At 33.5% G+C, this 18,146-nt stretch overlaps 1 protein-coding gene across 2 annotated transcripts; it reads right to left on the reverse strand.

Moving 5' to 3' along the window:
• Window positions 1–247: 247 nt before the first annotated feature.
• On the reverse strand, window positions 248–17,588 carry LOC126746644 (protein numb). Of its 2 annotated transcripts, none has more exons than XM_050454981.1 (7): window positions 17,477–17,588; window positions 10,211–10,344; window positions 9,905–10,013; window positions 9,673–9,854; window positions 5,391–5,904; window positions 4,927–5,327; window positions 248–952 (listed from the first exon to the last, which is right to left on the reverse strand). In XM_050454981.1, the coding sequence occupies exons 2-7, from the start codon at window positions 10,315–10,317 to the stop codon at window positions 781–783; spliced, it is 1,485 nt and encodes a 494-aa protein (XP_050310938.1). In that variant the 5' UTR covers window positions 10,318–10,344; window positions 17,477–17,588; the 3' UTR covers window positions 248–780. The 2 variants fall into 2 exon arrangements, with proteins under 2 accessions (XP_050310938.1, XP_050310937.1); XM_050454980.1 differs by lacking the exon at window positions 17,477–17,588 and adding an exon at window positions 13,941–14,400.
• Between the last annotated feature and the right edge of the window lie 558 nt (window positions 17,589–18,146).

Below are 18,146 nucleotides of genomic sequence, written 5' to 3' on the forward strand. Positions count from 1 at the left end.
AAAATATGCACTAGTGAAATTTTCTGTAAAACCAACCGTTTTTATTTTATGACGGTTTGAATGTGAAGAAAGCAAATTTTGTTCAATTGTTTTGTACATACAAAAACTTTCCTCGATTTAAAGAGTTCAGTTTGACAGTTGACACACAAAAGTGCAACGTTGCCAAGAGCACGATTTCAATTTGCCAGCTGTCATTGGTTCTTTCAGCGCTATAGGGGGCTATGACGTAACAAAGAGACGACACGAATAACTCATATAATCACACTTTATTTATATTACAAATATATTATTATTATTATAAATACAGTTAAGTACATGTTGGTGTGCCATTTCGAATACGACGAACGGGTGCGTAATTTCTACAAGTGTCAAATTTTTGAGAACGTTAATATTTAAGGCTTAAAATTAGTGGAATGGTTAGTTTGACGTTATATAATTTGAGATCGCTAAAAGTCGCAAACTACTGTAGTTAAGTTGGTCGTCGGGCGTCCTACGTTACTTGCCAATTGCACATTTCAGTCCTGGCTGGAAAACTCCACTTTTCAGCACCGCGCATAACCTCAAATTGACATTACGGCATAATATACAAAACGGGGAAAATTAATAAGTACATCGATCGGTTTAAGTACTAGTTACTTTATACAATAATTATAAATAACAAATAACAGCTGATAAATTATTTTTTTGTTAACACCGCTCTGACGTCACGAGTAAACAAACCCTCCTAACCTGTTCTGATATGCTTAATTAAGTATTTACAAGTATTCGAAGTGCGCATGCTTACAATTGAATCTGGAATGTATTGGGCGACGTTGCCGGATTTAAGAACGGATTAGTACTGGTGCCGGCAACGTTGCCGCTTTGTCTCGCGGCTATGTCCACCCATTCGGCGTCGAAGGGGTCCTTGGACGACGACGTTTCTGTCAGGGGGGCAGAATCCAAACTCATTGCCCTATAAAAAAAAACAGCGACTAAATTTTGAGGTTATGAGTGGTTTTTTCACTTTTTTTGTAGATACAAAAATTGTAGAGAATTAAAAGTTCTATAAAATATGTACTAATGAAATTTTCTGTAAAACCAAGCGTTTTTGGTTTATAGCGATTTTAAAGTTAAAAAGGTACATTTTGAGGTTATGAGTGATTTTTTCAATTTTTTATAGTAACAAAAATTGTAGAGAATAAGAAGCTCTATAAAATATGTACTAACGAATTTTTTTGTAACAGCAACCGTTTTAATTTTATAGTGGTTTGATTGCGAAGAAAGCAATTTTTGGGGTTGTAAGTGGTTTTTTCAATTTTTTTGTAGGAACAAAAATTGTAGAGAATAAAAACCTCTACAAAATATGTACTAATGAAATTTTCTGTAAAACCAACCGTTTTTATGGTATAGCGATTTTAAAGTTAAAAACGTAAATTTTGAGGTTATGAGTGATTTCTTCAATTTTTTTGTATATACAAAATTTGTAAAGCGTAAAAAGTTCTACAAAATATATACTAATAAAATTTTTTGGAAAATCAACCGTTTTTATTTTATAGCGATTTGAAAATTAAAAACGTAAATTTTGAGGTTATGAGTGATTTTTTCAATTTTTTTGTAGGTACAAAAATTGTAGAGAATAAAAAACTCTATAAAAGATGTATATATGAAATTTTGTGTATAACCAAGCGTTTCTGTTTTATAGCGATTTTAAAATTTAAAACGTTAATTTCGAGGTTATGAGTTATTTTTTCAATTTTTTTATATATACAAAAATTGTAGAGAATAAAAAGTTCTACGAAATACGTACTAATGAAATTTTCTGTAAAACCAACCGTTTTCACTTTATAGTGATTTTAAAATTAAAAACGTTAATTTCGAGGTTATGAGTTATTCTTTCAATTTTTTTATAGATACAAAAATTGTAGAGCACAAAAAACTCTACAAAATACGTACTAATGAAATTTTCTGTAAAACCAACCGTTTTCACTTTATAGCGATTTTAATGTTAAAAACGCAAATTTTGAGGTTATGAGTGATTTTTTCAATTTTTTTGTAGGTACAAAAATTGTAGAGAATAAAAAGCTCTATAAAAGATGTATATATGAAATTTTGTGTATAACCAAGCGTTTCTGTTTTATAGCGATTTTAAAATTAAAAACGTTAATTTCGAGGTTATGAGTTATTCCTTCAATTTTTTTATAGATATAAAAATTGTAGAGCATAAAAAATTCTACAAAATACGTACTAATGAAATTTTCTGTAAAACCAACCGTTTTCACTTTATAGCGATTTTAAAGTTAAAAACGCTAATTTTGAGGTTACGAGTGATTTTTTCAATTTTTTTGTATATACAAAAATTGTAGAGAATAAAAAACTCTACAAAATACGTACCAATGAAATTTTCTGTAAAACCAACCGTTTTTACTTTATAGCGATTTTAAAGTTAAAAACGCAAATTTTGAGGTTATGAGTGATTTTTTCAATTTTTTTGTGACTACAAAAATTGTAGAGAATAAAAAGTTCTATTAACGATGTATCTTTAAAATTTTGCGTACAACCAAGCGTTTCTGTTTTATAGCGATTTCAAAATTAAAAACGATAATTTCGAGGTTATGAGTTATTCCTTCAATTTTTTTATATATACAAAAATAGTAGAGCACAAAAAACTCTACAAAAGACGTACTAATGAAATTTTCTGTAAAACCAACCGTTTTCACTTTATAGCGATTTTAAAGTTGAAAACGTAGATTTTGAGGTTACGAGTGATTTTTTCAATTTTTTTATAGATACAAAAATTGTAGAGCACAAAAAACTCTACAAAATACGCACTAATGAAATTTTCTGTAAAACCAACCGTTTTCACTTTATAGCGATTTTAAAGTTAAAAACGCAAATTTTGAGGTTATGAGTGATTTTTTCAATTTTTTTGTGACTACAAAAATTGTAGAAAATAAAAAGTTCTATTAACGATGTATCTTTAAAATTTTGCGTACAACCAAGCGTTTCTGTTTTATAGCGATTTCAAAATTAAAAACGTTAATTTCGAGGTTATGAGTTATTCCTTCAATTTTTTTATATATACAAAAATTGTAGAGCATAAAAAACTCTACAAAAGACGTACTAATGAAATTTTCTGTAAAACCAACCGTTTTCACTTTATAGCGATTTGAAAATTAAAAACGCAAATTTTGGAATTATGAGTAATTTTTTCAATTTTTTTGTGGGTACAAAAATTATAGAGATTAAAAAGTTCTATAAAGGATGTATCTATAAAATTTTACGTACAACCAAGCGTTTCTGTTTTATAGCGATTTCAAAATTAAAAACGTTAATTTCGAGGTTATGAGTTATTCCTTCAATTTTTTTATAGATACAAAAATTGTAGAGCACAAAAAACTCTACAAAAAACGTACTAATGAAATTTTCTGTAAAACCAACCGTTTTCACTTTATAGCGATTTTAAAGTTAAAAACGCTAATTTTGAGGTTACGAGTGATTTTTTCAATTTTTTTGTATATACAAAAATTGTAGAGAATAAAAAACTCTACAAAATACGTACCAATGAAATTTTCTGTAAAACCAACCGTTTTTACTTTATAGCGATTTTAAAGTTAAAAACGCAAATTTTGAGGTTATGAGTGATTTTTTCAATTTTTTTGTGACTACAAAAATTGTAGAGAATAAAAAGTTCTATTAACGATGTATCTTTAAAATTTTGCGTACAACCAAGCGTTTCTGTTTTATAGCGATTTCAAAATTATAAACGATAATTTCGAGGTTATGAGTTATTCCTTCAATTTTTTTATATATACAAAAATAGTAGAGCACAAAAAACTCTACAAAAGACGTACTAATGAAATTTTCTGTAAAACCAACCGTTTTCACTTTATAGCGATTTTAAAGTTGAAAACGTAGATTTTGAGGTTACGAGTGATTTTTTCAATTTTTTTATAGATACAAAAATTGTAGAGCACAAAAAACTCTACAAAATACGTACTAATGAAATTTTCTGTAAAACCAACCGTTTTCACTTTATAGCGATTTTAATGTTAAAAACGCAAATTTTGAGGTTATGAGTGATTTTTTCAATTTTTTTGTAGGTACAAAAATTGTAGAGAATAAAAAGCTCTATAAAAGATGTATATATGAAATTTTGTGTATAACCAAGCGTTTCTGTTTTATAGCGATTTTAAAATTAAAAACGTTAATTTCGAGGTTATGAGTTATTCCTTCAATTTTTTTATAGATATAAAAATTGTAGAGCACAAAAAACTCTACAAAATACGTACTAATGAAATTTTCTGTAAAACCAACCGTTTTCACTTTATAGCGATTTTAATGTTAAAAACGCAAATTTTGAGGTTATGAGTGATTTTTTCAATTTTTTTGTAGGTACAAAAATTGTAGAGAATAAAAAGCTCTATAAAAGATGTATATATGAAATTTTGTGTATAACCAAGCGTTTCTGTTTTATAGCGATTTTAAAATTAAAAACGTTAATTTCGAGGTTATGAGTTATTCCTTCAATTTTTTTATAGATATAAAAATTGTAGAGCACAAAAAATTCTACAAAATACGTACTAATGAAATTTTCTGTAAAACCAACCGTTTTCACTTTATAGCGATTTTAAAGTTAAAAACGCTAATTTTGAGGTTACGAGTGATTTTTTCAGTTTTTTTGTATATACAAAAATTGTAGAGAATAAAAAACTCTACAAAATACGTACCAATGAAATTTTCTGTAAAACCAACCGTTTTTACTTTATAGCGATTTTAAAGTTAAAAACGCAAATTTTGAGGTTACGAGTGATTTTTTCAATTTTTTTATAGATACAAAAATTGTAGAGCACAAAAAACTCTACAAAATATATACTAATGAAATTTTCTGTAAAACCAACCGTTTTTATTTTATAGCGATCTGAAAGTTAAAAACACACTGTTGCTTACCTGGAATGCGTGCCGAAAGATGGCGTGCGACGCGGCGCCGTACCGTCCATGTGACGTCCCGGCACCGGACTGGTCCGTTTCACGATCTGCCCCAGCCACTGTTCCGGTTTCGGCAGGTTTTGTCCGGAACTGTTCAGTAACGAATTGGTCGGCACGATGGCGCTAGTGTTCACCGTCGCGCTCCTATTAAAGGGCGTGGCCGTGTTGTAATTATTCTGCGGCGTTGCCGTTATCGTTTGACCGTAACTGTTGTTGATCGTGGTCAGGTTCACGTTGACGGTGTTTTGATTTAACGAGGTGGAATTGTTGAAGTTGAAATCGTCGGAGCCGCTGTGCGTCAACTGGCTGAGCCCCTGCGACAGTTGCTGACACAAGGCGGTCACGGAATCACCCGGGGAAACCTTCGAGAGCAAAAAAAAAACGATTTTTATGATTTTGTCACTTTTTGACCCGCTAAAACATACTTCCGGTATAGGAGAGACAGAGGGTTGTTTAACGTCAAGGTCCGCGGTCCTGTCGTCAGAGGGCGCGGTGCCGCTGCTCGGCGGCGAGTTGTAGAAGTTCAAACGGGCGGCGTTGCTGGGCAACTCGTTGACGCGCAGCGACATCTGTCTCTTGAACGGCGAGTTTTGACCCAAGGTGCTGAAACCGCGACAGCTGCCTTGACGCTGTAGCAAACTGGGGGTGGCGTGGGGCCGTTCGATGGCGAACGGATTGACGGAGGCGACGTTCGAGGGCGCCACTTGTTTGTTGTTGCTCGGCGAGGGGACGACGTCCACCGCCCTCTCGGTGATGCCGTGTTGCCGGAACGACCCCGTGCGGGTGAACGTGGAACTTTTCGCGTCGAACATCATCGTCACGCCGCATTCTTTGTCGCGTTTTTGTTTGCGTTCGAGGCAGACGGCGAACGCGCAGCCGACGGCGTGGCTGAGTCGCTCGCCGGATTCCCTTAGGGCTAAAAAGCCGTGACACATCCATCTGGAAAGGGCAAATTTTTGGTCCCAAAATTGAAAAATTTGAAAAAAAAATCGAAATAAACTTATCGACTTGGTACTCATTTTTTGATCATTTTTCTTGACTAATTCATTGGTGAAATTTGATTTTTGGTACCGCTAACCGTTCTCTCAAAAACAAAAAACTTTTTCAAAAATCACCATAAACCTAGTGATATGGTACTCATTTTTAGCTGCTTTTTCCTAACTAACACGATGGTGCAATCAGTTTTTTGATATCGCCAACCCCAGTCCAGAAAAATTAAAATTTTGAAAAAATCAAAAACACCCTAGTGACTTGGTACTCATTTTCAGCTAATTTTTTCCAACTAATTCAATAGTGAACACAGATTTTCGATACCATTAACCGTTTTTTTAAAAATCAAAGAACGAGGTGAAAAAAATCAATTTTTGACTTATTGGAATTTTTTTTTGAAAAAACAGTTGAAAACGTAATTTCATTTTCGCATTTTAATAAAAAGTCAAGTTTTATTAACCGCTTAGTGAAAATTTGACCAAATTTGACCAATTTTGGTCGAAGTTATGAACGTTTTTGTACTGAAGGTCCAAAGAAATGGAAAAATCTTTACCATCATCTTTGAGGGCCTGTAAAAAATTCTCCAGTAAAACCATTAACTTGAAATAAATTTTTTAATAAAAAGTGAAGTTTTCTTAATGGTTTGGTGAAACTTTGACTGAATTTCAACAATTTTTGACGAAATTATGGACCTTTTTGTTCTGGAGGTCCAAAAAAATGGAAAAATCATCACGATCATCTTTGAAGGCCTGTAAAAAAGTCTGCAGTAAAACCATCAATTTGAAATATCTTTTTTCAAAAAAAGTGATGTTTTCTTAAGCGTTTAGTAAAACTTTGACTGAATTTGAACAATTTTTGCCCAAGTTATGAACGTTTTTGTACTGAAGGTCCAAAAAAATGGAAAAATCTTTACCACCATCTTTGACGGCCTGTAAAAAGGTCACTAATTGAACCATAAACTTGAAATATATTTTTTAATAAAAAGTGAAGTTTTCTTAATGGTTTGGTGAAACTTTGACTGAATTTGAACCATTTTTGCCGAAGTTATGAAGGTTTTAGTACTAAAGGTCCTAAGAAAATAGAAAAATCTTACCATCATGTTTGACGGCCTGCAAAATGTTCTTCATTAAAACCTTCAACTTGAATTAGATTTTTTTAATGATAAGTGGAGTTCCCTTAATCGTTTGGTGAAACTTTGACTAAATTTGAACAATTTTTGCCCAAGTTATGAAGGTTTTAGTACTAAAAGTCCAAAAAAATGGAAAAATCTTTACCATCATCTTTGAGGGCCTGTAAAAAATTCTCCAGTTAAACCATTAACTTGAAATAAATTTTTTGACATTAACTGAAATTTTTTTAATGGTTTGGTGAAACTTTGACTGAATTTGAACAATTTTTCCTGAAGTTATGAAGGTTTTAGTACTGAAAGTCCAAAAAAATTGAAAAATCTTTACCATCATCTTTGAGGGCCTGTAAAAAATTCTCCAGTTAAACCATTAACTTGAAATAAATTTTTTGACATTAACTGAAATTTTTTTAATGGTTTGGTGAAACTTTGACTGAATTTGAACAATTTTTCCTGAAGTTATGAAGGTTTTAGTACTGAAAGTCCAAAAAAATTGAAAAATCTTTACCATCATCTTTGAGGGCCTGTAAAAAATTCTCCAGTTAAACCATTAACTTGAAATAAATTTTTTAATAAAAAGTGAAGTTTTCTTAATGGTTTGGTGAAACTTTGACTAAATTTGAACAATTTTTGCCGAAGTTATGGACCTTTTTGTCCTGGAGGTCCAAAAAAATGAGAAAATGGTCACGATCATCTTTGAAGGCCTGTAAAAAGTTCTACAGTTAAACCATCAACTTGAAATATATTTCTTAAGAGAAAGTGAAGTTTTCTTAAAAGCTTCATGGAACTTTGACTGAATTTGAACCATTTTTGCCGAAGTTATGAAGGTTTTAGTACTGAAAGTCCAAAAAAATGGAAAAATCTTTACCATCATCTTTGAGGGCCTGTAAAAAATTCTCCAGTGAAACCATTAATTTGAAATAAATTTTTTAATAAAAAGTGAAGTTTTCTTAATGGGTTTAGTGAAACTTTGACTGAATTTTGCCCAAGTTATGAAGGTTTTAGTACTGAAAGTCCAAAAAAATGGAAAAATCTTTACCATCATCTTTGAGGGCCTGTAAAAAAATCTCCAGTAAAATCATTAATTTGAAATAAATTTTTTAATATAAACTGAAGTTTTCTTAATGGTTTGGTGAAACTTTGACTAAATTTGAACAATTTTTGCCGAAGTTATGGACCTTTTTGTCCTGGAGGTCCAAAAAAATGAGAAAATGGTCACGATCATCTTTGAAGGCCTGTAAAAAGTTCTACAGTTAAACCATCAACTCGAAATATATTTCTTAAGAGAAAGTGAAGTTCTTTTAAAAGCTTCATGGAACTTTGACTGAATTTGAACCATTTTTGCCGAAGTTATGAAGGTTTTAGTACTGAAAGTCCAAAAAAATGGAAAAATCTTTAGCATCATCTTTGAGGGACTGTAAAAACTTCTCCAGTGAAACCATTAATTTGAAATAAATTTTTTAATAAAAAGTGAAGTTTTCTTAATGGTTTGGTGAAACTTTGACTGAATTTGAACAATTTTTGCCGAAGTTATGAACGTTTTTGTACTGAAGGTTTAAAAAAATGGAAAAATCTTTACCACCATCTTTGACGGCCTGTAAAAAGGTCACTAATTGAGCCATAAACTTGAAATATTTTTTTTAATAAAAAGTGAAATTTTCTTAACCATTTAGTGAAACTTTGACTAAATTTGAACAATTTTTGCCGAAGTTATGAACGTTTTAGTACCGAAGGTCAAAAAAAAATGAAAAATCTTTACCATCATCTTTGAGTGCCTGTAAAAAATTCTCCAGTTAAACCATTAACTTGAAATAAATTTTTTAACATTAAGTGAAGTTTTCTTAATGGTTTGGTGAAACTTTGACTCAATTTGAACAATTTTTGACGAAATAATGCGCTTTTTTGTACTAGAGGTCCAAAAAAATGGGAAAATGGTCATGATCATCTTTGAAGGCCTGTAAAAAGTTTCACAGTCAAACCATCAACTTGAAATATATTTCTTAATAAAACGTGATGTTTTCTTAAAAATTTCATGAAACTTTGGCTGAATTTGAACAATTTTTGTCAAAGTTATGAAGGTTTGAATACTGAAGGTCCAAAAAAATTAGAAATTTTTTTTTTGATTTTAATTAGTGCCATAATGATGATATAGCGGAAAACTTTTTTTTACATTTTTCCCCAACTTTATATATCCTTGAAGATGCCGTTAAAAAGAAACTTGCAATATTAAAAAAAATTAATTAATTGGCCCAGAAAGCGAAAGTAGGACATTTTTTATGGTAACACCCCCGAAAATTCTATTGCCTCTTATGGGAGCGGTACCTCACACGCGTTCTATTCTTTACATTTTTATTAATTATTATTTAATAAAAAAAATTATTTTTAAGGAAATTTGTAATATTCAACTGTCTGAAAAAGCTTAATATTTTTAGAGGCAATGGAAGTCATTTTTAGGCAGTTCAAACAACTGCCTGGACGTAATAACTTAAAAAAAAAAATCAGGAACTTCAAGGAATATCGGGAATAAAGAGCTTAAAGTTTTATAGCTTGATATGTGAAGTAAGTGGTACTTTTTGACAAATAGTTCTTACCTTCGGGTGGTACCGTCTCTGCAAATATAACTAAACCCGCGCTCGTGGTTTCGATCCGGGGCGCAAAAAGACACTTTTTCAATAGTTTGGTCGACGATTAGCCCCTTGGTCTCCTCCTCGACCACCCTGAGACCGTCCCCGGACACGTGCAGGACCGCCCTCGTGGGACGTCGCCTTGACCCCTTTAAAATCCACATTTACTCGAGCACTTATTTAACGTTAAAAAACTTACGCTGCCCAATCTGAGTACTTTCAAGGCCTCCTCGCAGACTTGCATCCCTCTAGAGTCGAACACCTCGACGCAACCCAAATATTTGACAGCGAAAGTGCACGTGCCGGTCCTGGAAACACCCCCCACAAGGAGAGAAAAAAAATCATTAATAAATAAAGGTTATGAATTGTGAGTGGTGTTTTATGGACAAAACAGCACAAAAGTCTAAGTTGACGCCATCTTGTCTCCTTTGTTTTGACAATGCAACTGTCAGTTGTCACTTGTCATGTGGGGTGAAGGTGTTGTTGCCATTTTACGCTTGCTTACCTGACCGCAGCCTCGTCGGCGGACCATTGGTGGGGTTTCGAGCTTTCCGGGACCCGGTCCTTACGTTTCCGGAACGAATCCCGGAACGACCGTCGCAGTCGGTCCATTTTCCGGGGGGATCGCAGGCTCCGCCTCTGGAATTAATTAAATAAAAAAAAAGTCGAGGGGTCCAAGACGAGACTTGGCAACGCCGACTGACAGTGACGTCGTATAGGTTATGTAAAATGTCAGTGCTGCCAAGTAAGTTAAAAGTGACGTTTAATATTTGGGAATTTCGTGTTTGTTCCAATGAGTTTATTCATTCATACCCATTATTTTACTTTAGGAGGTTATAAATCGGGAAATCTTTGTTCGGAGTTCGTAGTAGTCCCATGTTAACATTCTTATGGTTACATACAAGATTTTTGAAAGCGGATCTCCCTACCTCGCTGGCCTAATGGTTAGCGTTTCGTTTTTCGTGCGATTCGCCCAGGTTCAAAACCTTGTCATGTCAACTTTTTTTTTCTTTTTTTTTTTTTTAAGGCAGGGTTGACTGACGATTGGGTTTATCCCTATTTTAATCAAAACTCTCTTTAATAAAAGAAAAACAAATATACAGGGTGTCCCAAAAGTATGGACACACCTAAAAATCTTGGGAAATATGGGCGATAGAAAAAATCTTTAAATACAAAAGTTTTGGGGAATCAATCGGTCCATCTGATGGTGACCTTAAACTTTACCTTGAGCTTGACCTTGAAGGTTATTTGAAGGTCAAAGCGATTTTTTTAAATGCATGGGAACCCTTATTTTTGACACCGGATTCTGAAAGAGCGGAAAATTTTACGTCCTTATTCATTTGTTATAGTTTTCCAGGCAATTGATGACATTTTTCCAGGCAGTCGAGGGAGGGCATATAGTGTTACTTTTCCAGGCCTTCAACTGCCGAAAGCCTTCTTTTGTTTTTTTTTCTTTTTAATTCAGGCAGTTAAGGCGTTATTCTTTTATTATTTCTTCCGGGCAATAAACAATAGATTTTTTCCAGGCATTTTTATTTTTCAATTTTCCAGGCAACAAAAATCATTTCTAGAGAGTTGAAGACCACTTCCTGGACGTACATAACCTTCAAACTACTTTTTTCCAGGCACTCGAACGCCTTCCTTTTTTTTTTTTTAGGCAGTTGCAACGTCATTCTTTTGTTTTTTTTTCCAGGCAAAATAATCGGTTGCTAGGCAATTACATTAAAAAAAAAAAACAACTGCCTACGCATAGGCCTGGAAATAATTTCGTTTCAGGCAATGATAGTCATCCATTTGTTTCGTTCCAGGCAATTTAGGTATATGAAGTTTTTGCACTCAGTTATTAATATAATTTCATTTTTCCAAACGTTTGAACAGTTGAAGAGAAGAAAATTAATTTTCAACTGCCTGGAATTATTTTTTAATTTTCCAGGCAGTTGCAATAATTCATTTCTTTCAACCAGACATTGACACTTGACATTTTTCTAGACACTCATTGAAGAAACAAACGAAGAGAAAAATTAAATTTTCAACTGCCTCGAATAAAATTTAAAATAATCTTTCCAGGCAGTTGTCAAGTCATTCTTTTGTTTTTTTTTTGTATTCAATAGAAATCATTGCTAGGCAGTTGTAGATTAAAGGAATAAATCAACTGCCTGGACGTAACCTTGAAATCATTTTTTTCCAAGCAGTTGAAGTTCCTTCCTCTTTTGTTCCTTCCAGGCAGTTAAACTCGTTCGTTTGTTTTTCCAGGCAAGTGAGGTGATTTTTCCAGGCAGTCTAGAGCTTAATCGAAAACAACTGCCTGGACTAAATGATCTTGCTTAAAAGTTCTTCGTTATTGTTTCAGGTAGTTGAAGCAAAAAAAATTATTCTCCACTGCCAGGCTGTTTTTAGGCACTGATAGGAAAACTGGAAAAAACATCATTTTCAGGCAGTTGAAAACCTTCTTTTGTTTTTTGTTCAATTGCCTGGAAAACACTTTTACATTAATGTTTTTCAACAGTTGAACGCATTCTTTTGATTCTAGGCAATTGAAGGATCTCTTCCAGGCAGTCGACAGCATAATTGAAATTAACTGCCTCAACATACCCAATAACCTTCACAATTGTTTCCAGGCACTCGAAGGCCTTCTTTTGTTTTGGCCTTACTCTTTTATTTCTTTCAAATAGTTAAAATCATTCATGTGACACCTCTAATAAATCCAAAAAAACCATTTCTAAAATATATTAGTCGAGTAGTCCAAGAAGGCAATATAGACTTGGCAACAGTGACCGAAGGTGACTTATAGGCTATGTAAAATGTCAGTGTTGCCAAGTGAGGTCGAAATTAGTTAAAAATGATAGTCAACAGAAACCATTGCTAGGCAGTTGTAGAAAAAAAGGAATAAATCAACTGCCTGGACGTAACCTTGAACTCACTTTTTTTGAAGTTCTTCTTTTGTTTCTTCCAGGCAATCGAAATAATTTTTTGAGGCAGTTACACTCGTTCACTTGTTTTTCCAGGCAACTGAGGAGATTTTTCCAGGCAGTCGAGAGCATAATCGAAGACAACTGCCTGGACTAAATGATGTTCCGAAGAATTTCATTTCAGGTACTTGGAAGTTCTTCTTTTGTTGTTTAATAAATTTTATTATACAATGTTTTTTAAACAGTTGGCATATTCTTTTGATTCTTTTAAGCAGTTAAAGTGAATTTTTTTTAGGCAATTGAGGGATCTTTTACAGGCAGTCGACAGCATAATTGAAATTAACTGCCTCGACATACCCAATAACCTTCACAATTTCACGAAGGCCTTCTTTTCTTATTTTTTTTGTAAGTAATTAAGGCCTTATTCTTTTAAATAGTTGAAATCATTCATCGGACACCTCTAATAAATCTTAAAATAATAATTAGTCGAGTAGTCCAAGGAGGCAATATAGACTTGACAACCCTGACCGAAGGCAACTTATAGGTTATGTAGGATGTCGTTTATGTCAACAGTGACTTAAGTGTTTCACAATTTTCACCATAAATACCCTATAAATCATTCATAACTTCATTTAAACTCCATATAAAAAAGAAATTAATAAACATGACTCGAATATATTGAGTTGACAGTGACATTACAATTTAAATAAAATATTTTCTGTTTTTTTTTTTTTAAAGTGTCCAGGAGTGACGGCACTGTCCGGGAGTGACGTACCGTTTACGTCAAATGTCACGGTGACATTGACAGCTGACACATGACATAAAACAATATTATTTATAATTATTTAATTAGTTGTTGGATAAAGTGAGTGTGGTCCAATTTATTTATCGAACATCTAAGTGCTCTGTACGGTGAGGATCGAAAACCGGTAAGTGAGAGAGAGAACTTTCTGCGGCCATTTTGTTTAATCATTTTTAAATTTATCTCTCGTTAACGACCCCCCTAATCACCATATTATAATCCAACAACTAGTGGGTACTTAAGAAGTTATTTAAAACCGTTATATTGAAGGGATTAGACGTTATAATGTAATAATCGTTAAGAAATTATCATATTATTTACGTCAGCGGCGGCATGAGTAATAAACCAAAACCAGACCAGTCCGATGGTTCGTCATAAGAGCATCATCGTAAGGGATATAAATCACTTTTTTTACATAGAAACAACTTATATATATATATATACTATCCTGGAGGTCGTTCACAGCATTGTCTTGACTATATATACAGGGAGGGCCAAAAGCAGCAAATTATGGAGGTACTTACCGCATGTGGATCCCCGAACTTTCCCACCTCCCTCCTCTCCAACGGGATATGATTAGACGGATGGTTACCCATGATTTAATGACTTTATTAGAGGAAGAACACCCACTTTAGTAGTAGTACACAACACACACCTTGCACATCACGAAATTCGCCCACCCCCCAAAAAGACCCTCACTGGAAAATCACCGTAGAAGTTGGAAAAACGGTTAAATTTCCTCAAAAACAGAAGAAAAAAGGAACTGCCCGCATCTGGCGCTACCACTGCCACTACTACCGGACCTGAATAAGTCAGACTCAGGTAAACGTACCTCGCCAGAATACCAGCAGCGTGCCATACGACGCGTTAGAATACCTGCGATAACCCCGTCTCTCTCGTGAAACCGGTGTTAAAGCGAGACGGAGTTGAAAAAGGAATGTCGCGACCGTTCGTGAACGTTCGGCCATACCAGCCGAACGCTTTGGCCAAGGCCTACTAACTCCGATGGTGTGTCTATTGCACGTATATATGTATAAAATAAAGAAGAGGTTTCGGGATGCTAGTAGGCATCTTTTCTCTCTTTGTTTAACGGCGCTGGTTTCACTCGGGCATGGGAATGTTTCAAACAGGTATAACGTAATATATCGATATGTACGTTCGTATGGGAAGGTGGGGTGAAAATGAAATTATCCCACGGTCTCACCCTATAAACCGTTAGGATTTTTGTTGTATTGGGGCTGCCTCCCCCCTTCCTCTCCAACCTCTTTTTATGTTGTTTTAAATTCATGTGAAAATAATTTATCAGTAGGTTGATTGAGGGTGATTTCCAGGTTTTTTAGTTTTATTTTCCAGGCAATTTTCCAGGGAGATTTTTCCAGGCTGTTGAGGGCATAATTTTATTCTTCCAGGCAATTAAAGAGGATAAATCACTTTTCAATTGCCTAAGTAAAATTTATTATGCAGGTGAAAGTTTTTTTTTATGTTAATATGTCGATAGGGTATTTTTTTCTGATTACATTGAAACCAAACACTCCATACTTATCTCCAATAGTTTCTGAGATATTTGAGTTTAGATGTTATTTTTTCTTGGCTCACCCTATATACTAATTCACAAAAACCTTAAAATCTCAGGAACTAATAAAGATAATTGTATGGTGTTTGGGTTTGTTTTAATCAGAATTAAATTCTCTTGCAAGCAGTGATAATTGCAAATAATTTTTTTAGCAGTAAATTTTATTATACAAGTGAAAACATTTTTTTGTCGATATATCACTAGAGTATTTTTTTCTGAATACACTGATACCAAACACTCCATATTTATCTCTAATAGTTTCTGAGATATTTGAGTTTAAAAGTTATTTTTTCTTGGCTCACCCTATATACTAATTCACAAAAACCTTAATATCTCAGGAACTAATAAAGATAATTGTATGATGTTTGGGTTTATTTTAATCAGAATTAAATTCTCTTGCAAGCTATAATAATTGCCAAGATATTTTTTGACAGTAAAATCTATTATACGAGTGAAAACATTTTTTTTTGCTGATATATCGATAAAGTATTTTTTTCTGAATAAACTGATACCAAACACTCCATACTTATCTCTAATAGTTTCTGAGATATTTGAATTTAAACGTTATTTTTTCTTGGCTCACCCTATATACTAATTGACAAAAACCTTAATATCTCAGGAACTAATTAAGATAATTGTATGGTGTTTGGGTTTGTTTTAATCAGAATTAAATTCTCTTTCAATCAGCGATAATTGCAAACATATTTTTTCAACAGTAAATTTTCTTATACGAGTAAAAAAATTTTTTTTGTCGATAGATCGATAGAGTACTTCTTTCTGAATACACTGATACCAAACACTCCATATTCATCTCTAATAGTTTCTGAGATATTTGAGTTTAAAAGTTATTTTTTCTTGGCTCACCCTATATACTAATTCATAAAAACCCTAATATCTCCGGAACTAATAAAGATAATTGTATGGTGTTTGGGTTTATTTTTATCAGAATTAAATTCTCTTGCAAGCAGTGATAATTGCAAACATCTTTTTTTAGCAGTAAATTTTATTATACGACTGAAAACATTTTTTTGTTCGATATATCGATAGAATATTTTTTTCTGAATACACTGATACCAAACACTTCATACTTATCTCTAATAGTTTCTGAGATATTTGAGTTAAAAGTTATTTTTTTTTGGCTCACCCTATATACTAATTCACAAAAACCTTAATATCTCCGGAACTAATAAAGATAATTTCATGGTGTTTGGGTTTATTTTAATCAGAATTAAATTCTCTTGCAATCAGTGATAATTGCAAACATCTTTTTTTGAAGTAAAATTTATTATACAAGTGAAATAATTTTTTTGTCGATATATCGATAGAGTATTTTTTTCTGAATACACTGATACCAAACACTCCATACTTATCTCTAATAGTTTCTGAGATATTTGAGTTTTAAAGTTATTTTTTTCTTGGCTCACCCTATATATTAATTCACAAAAACCTTAATATCTCCGGAACTAATAAAGATAATTGTATGGTGTTTGGGTTTGTTTTAATCAGAATTAAATTCTCTTGCAATCAGTGATAATTGCAAACATCTTTTTTTGAAGCAAAATTTATTATAGGAGTGAAAACATTTTTTTTGCTGATATATGGATAAAATTTTTTTTTTTGACAGTTAAAGTGACGTAATTCTTTTGTTTTTTTTTCAAATCTATTAAGAAACGCTTAATCGAACAGGAGAGGGGGGGGGGATTATCTCTGTGTTATGCAGCGGATAACCGAAGCCATTTACCGCAGCCGTCGGTTTCCTGTTCACTGTTACTCGAAACTTGTTGAATAATGAATGAGTCATTTTTAGAAAATTCCACCAAATTCCATCTATAATGATTCATTAAACAAATTATTTTTTAATTACAATTGGCAACACTGGCAATTAACACCTAACCATAGCCGACTCGGATATACATACCTACTTGACTGTTTACAAACATGTCAATCATAAAAAAAACAACTGAACTGTCAAAGTGACACTTGTGACAGATGCTTTACGTGTGCCCGAACGAACAAGGACGGCACCAATAAAATCGTTCTGTCATTCAATGAACCAGACAAGGACGCCGCTAATTAGGAGAGATCAATATATTAAGTGCAATTAGCGAACGGAGGGATTCCGCAACACTGACTGACTACCATAAGAATTATTACAATATAAAAAAATCCATGATTTTCTTGTGTAACAAGAGACGGTGGGTGTCACAAGAACGTTCTTTCTTAACATTTAAGGTGGGTCACACCACCTGTATATGTGTGTTTTATGGGCAATTAAGTGGTGGTTATCACGGGACGTTATCAGTGTTAAAAACACTCACCTTATTGATAATATTAAATTAATAAAGCGGTGGTTGGTTATTGGTGCGTGCAAGGCGTTATGATGGTGCAAACGGTGAAACAAAAGCCTGTTTGTTATTGACACCCTGAAGAATTTTAATTTAAAAAAACGAAAAAAAAAAACAAAAACCTGCTGCGGTCGACATTTACCTGTTTTTTCAGCAAATAGCGGTTTTCTAGGTTCGCGTACAAAATTCACACTAGATGCGGCAGCAGGAGATCGCGCTGTTGCCGCAGTATCTCACCGCCGTCTCCCTACCGCTTCGTTAGGCCTACACGCCAACATTTTAAAAACCGTAGGAATTTATGGCAGTTTGGCAACCGCGCACCGAGGAGCGAGGGAGGCTTCAGGACACTGCCTTGCAACGTCGTCTCGCTTCAACTTACGCCGTCTTAAGCGAGTGCGAGCGAGACGGCACGAGAGTATTGACGAGTTGTTAAGTGGCGACATCTGGTCAGTGAATGTGCGAAGTGAAGTGATGAAGGTTTCTCTATTATTGTTATTAGGTTAGGCGTTCTGTTAATTTATGATTTTTATTTTAATAAATGTGGTAGGGTGTACTGATCCTCCAAGAAAATAAAAGTTTTTTTTTTATAAGAAGTTACGCAATTCTGCAGGCCAATGACAGCTGTCACACTGTCAGGATTAAAACTTGTAATTGACAATAAAAGATGACGCTATATGTACCGTAATATTAGACGGGGACTTTATTTAAGCTTATTATGAACTTTTTCTGTTTATTTATTGAACTTTTAATAAAATTACGTGAACAAGAGTGTTTGCGTGACCTGACAACCCTGTAAGTATATTATCGTTTCA

Source organism: Anthonomus grandis, chromosome 17 (assembly GCF_022605725.1).
Source record: "Anthonomus grandis grandis chromosome 17, icAntGran1.3, whole genome shotgun sequence".
NCBI lineage: Eukaryota > Metazoa > Arthropoda > Insecta > Coleoptera > Curculionidae > Anthonomus > Anthonomus grandis.

Excerpts from the sequence above, each read along its gene's own strand:
- LOC126746644 (XM_050454980.1), bottom strand. The coding sequence starts at position 14,012 with ATGGGTAACCATCCGTCTAATCATATCCCGTTGGAGAGGAGGGAGGTG. Across the intron at positions 10,345-13,940 it reads AGTTCGGGGATCCACATGCG|AGGCGGAGCCTGCGATCCCC; the intron begins GTAAGTACCTCC and ends AATTAATTCCAG. Across the intron at positions 5,328-5,390 it reads CTGTCTCTCCTATACCGGAA|GTTTCCCCGGGTGATTCCGT; the intron begins GTATGTTTTAGC and ends TTGCTCTCGAAG.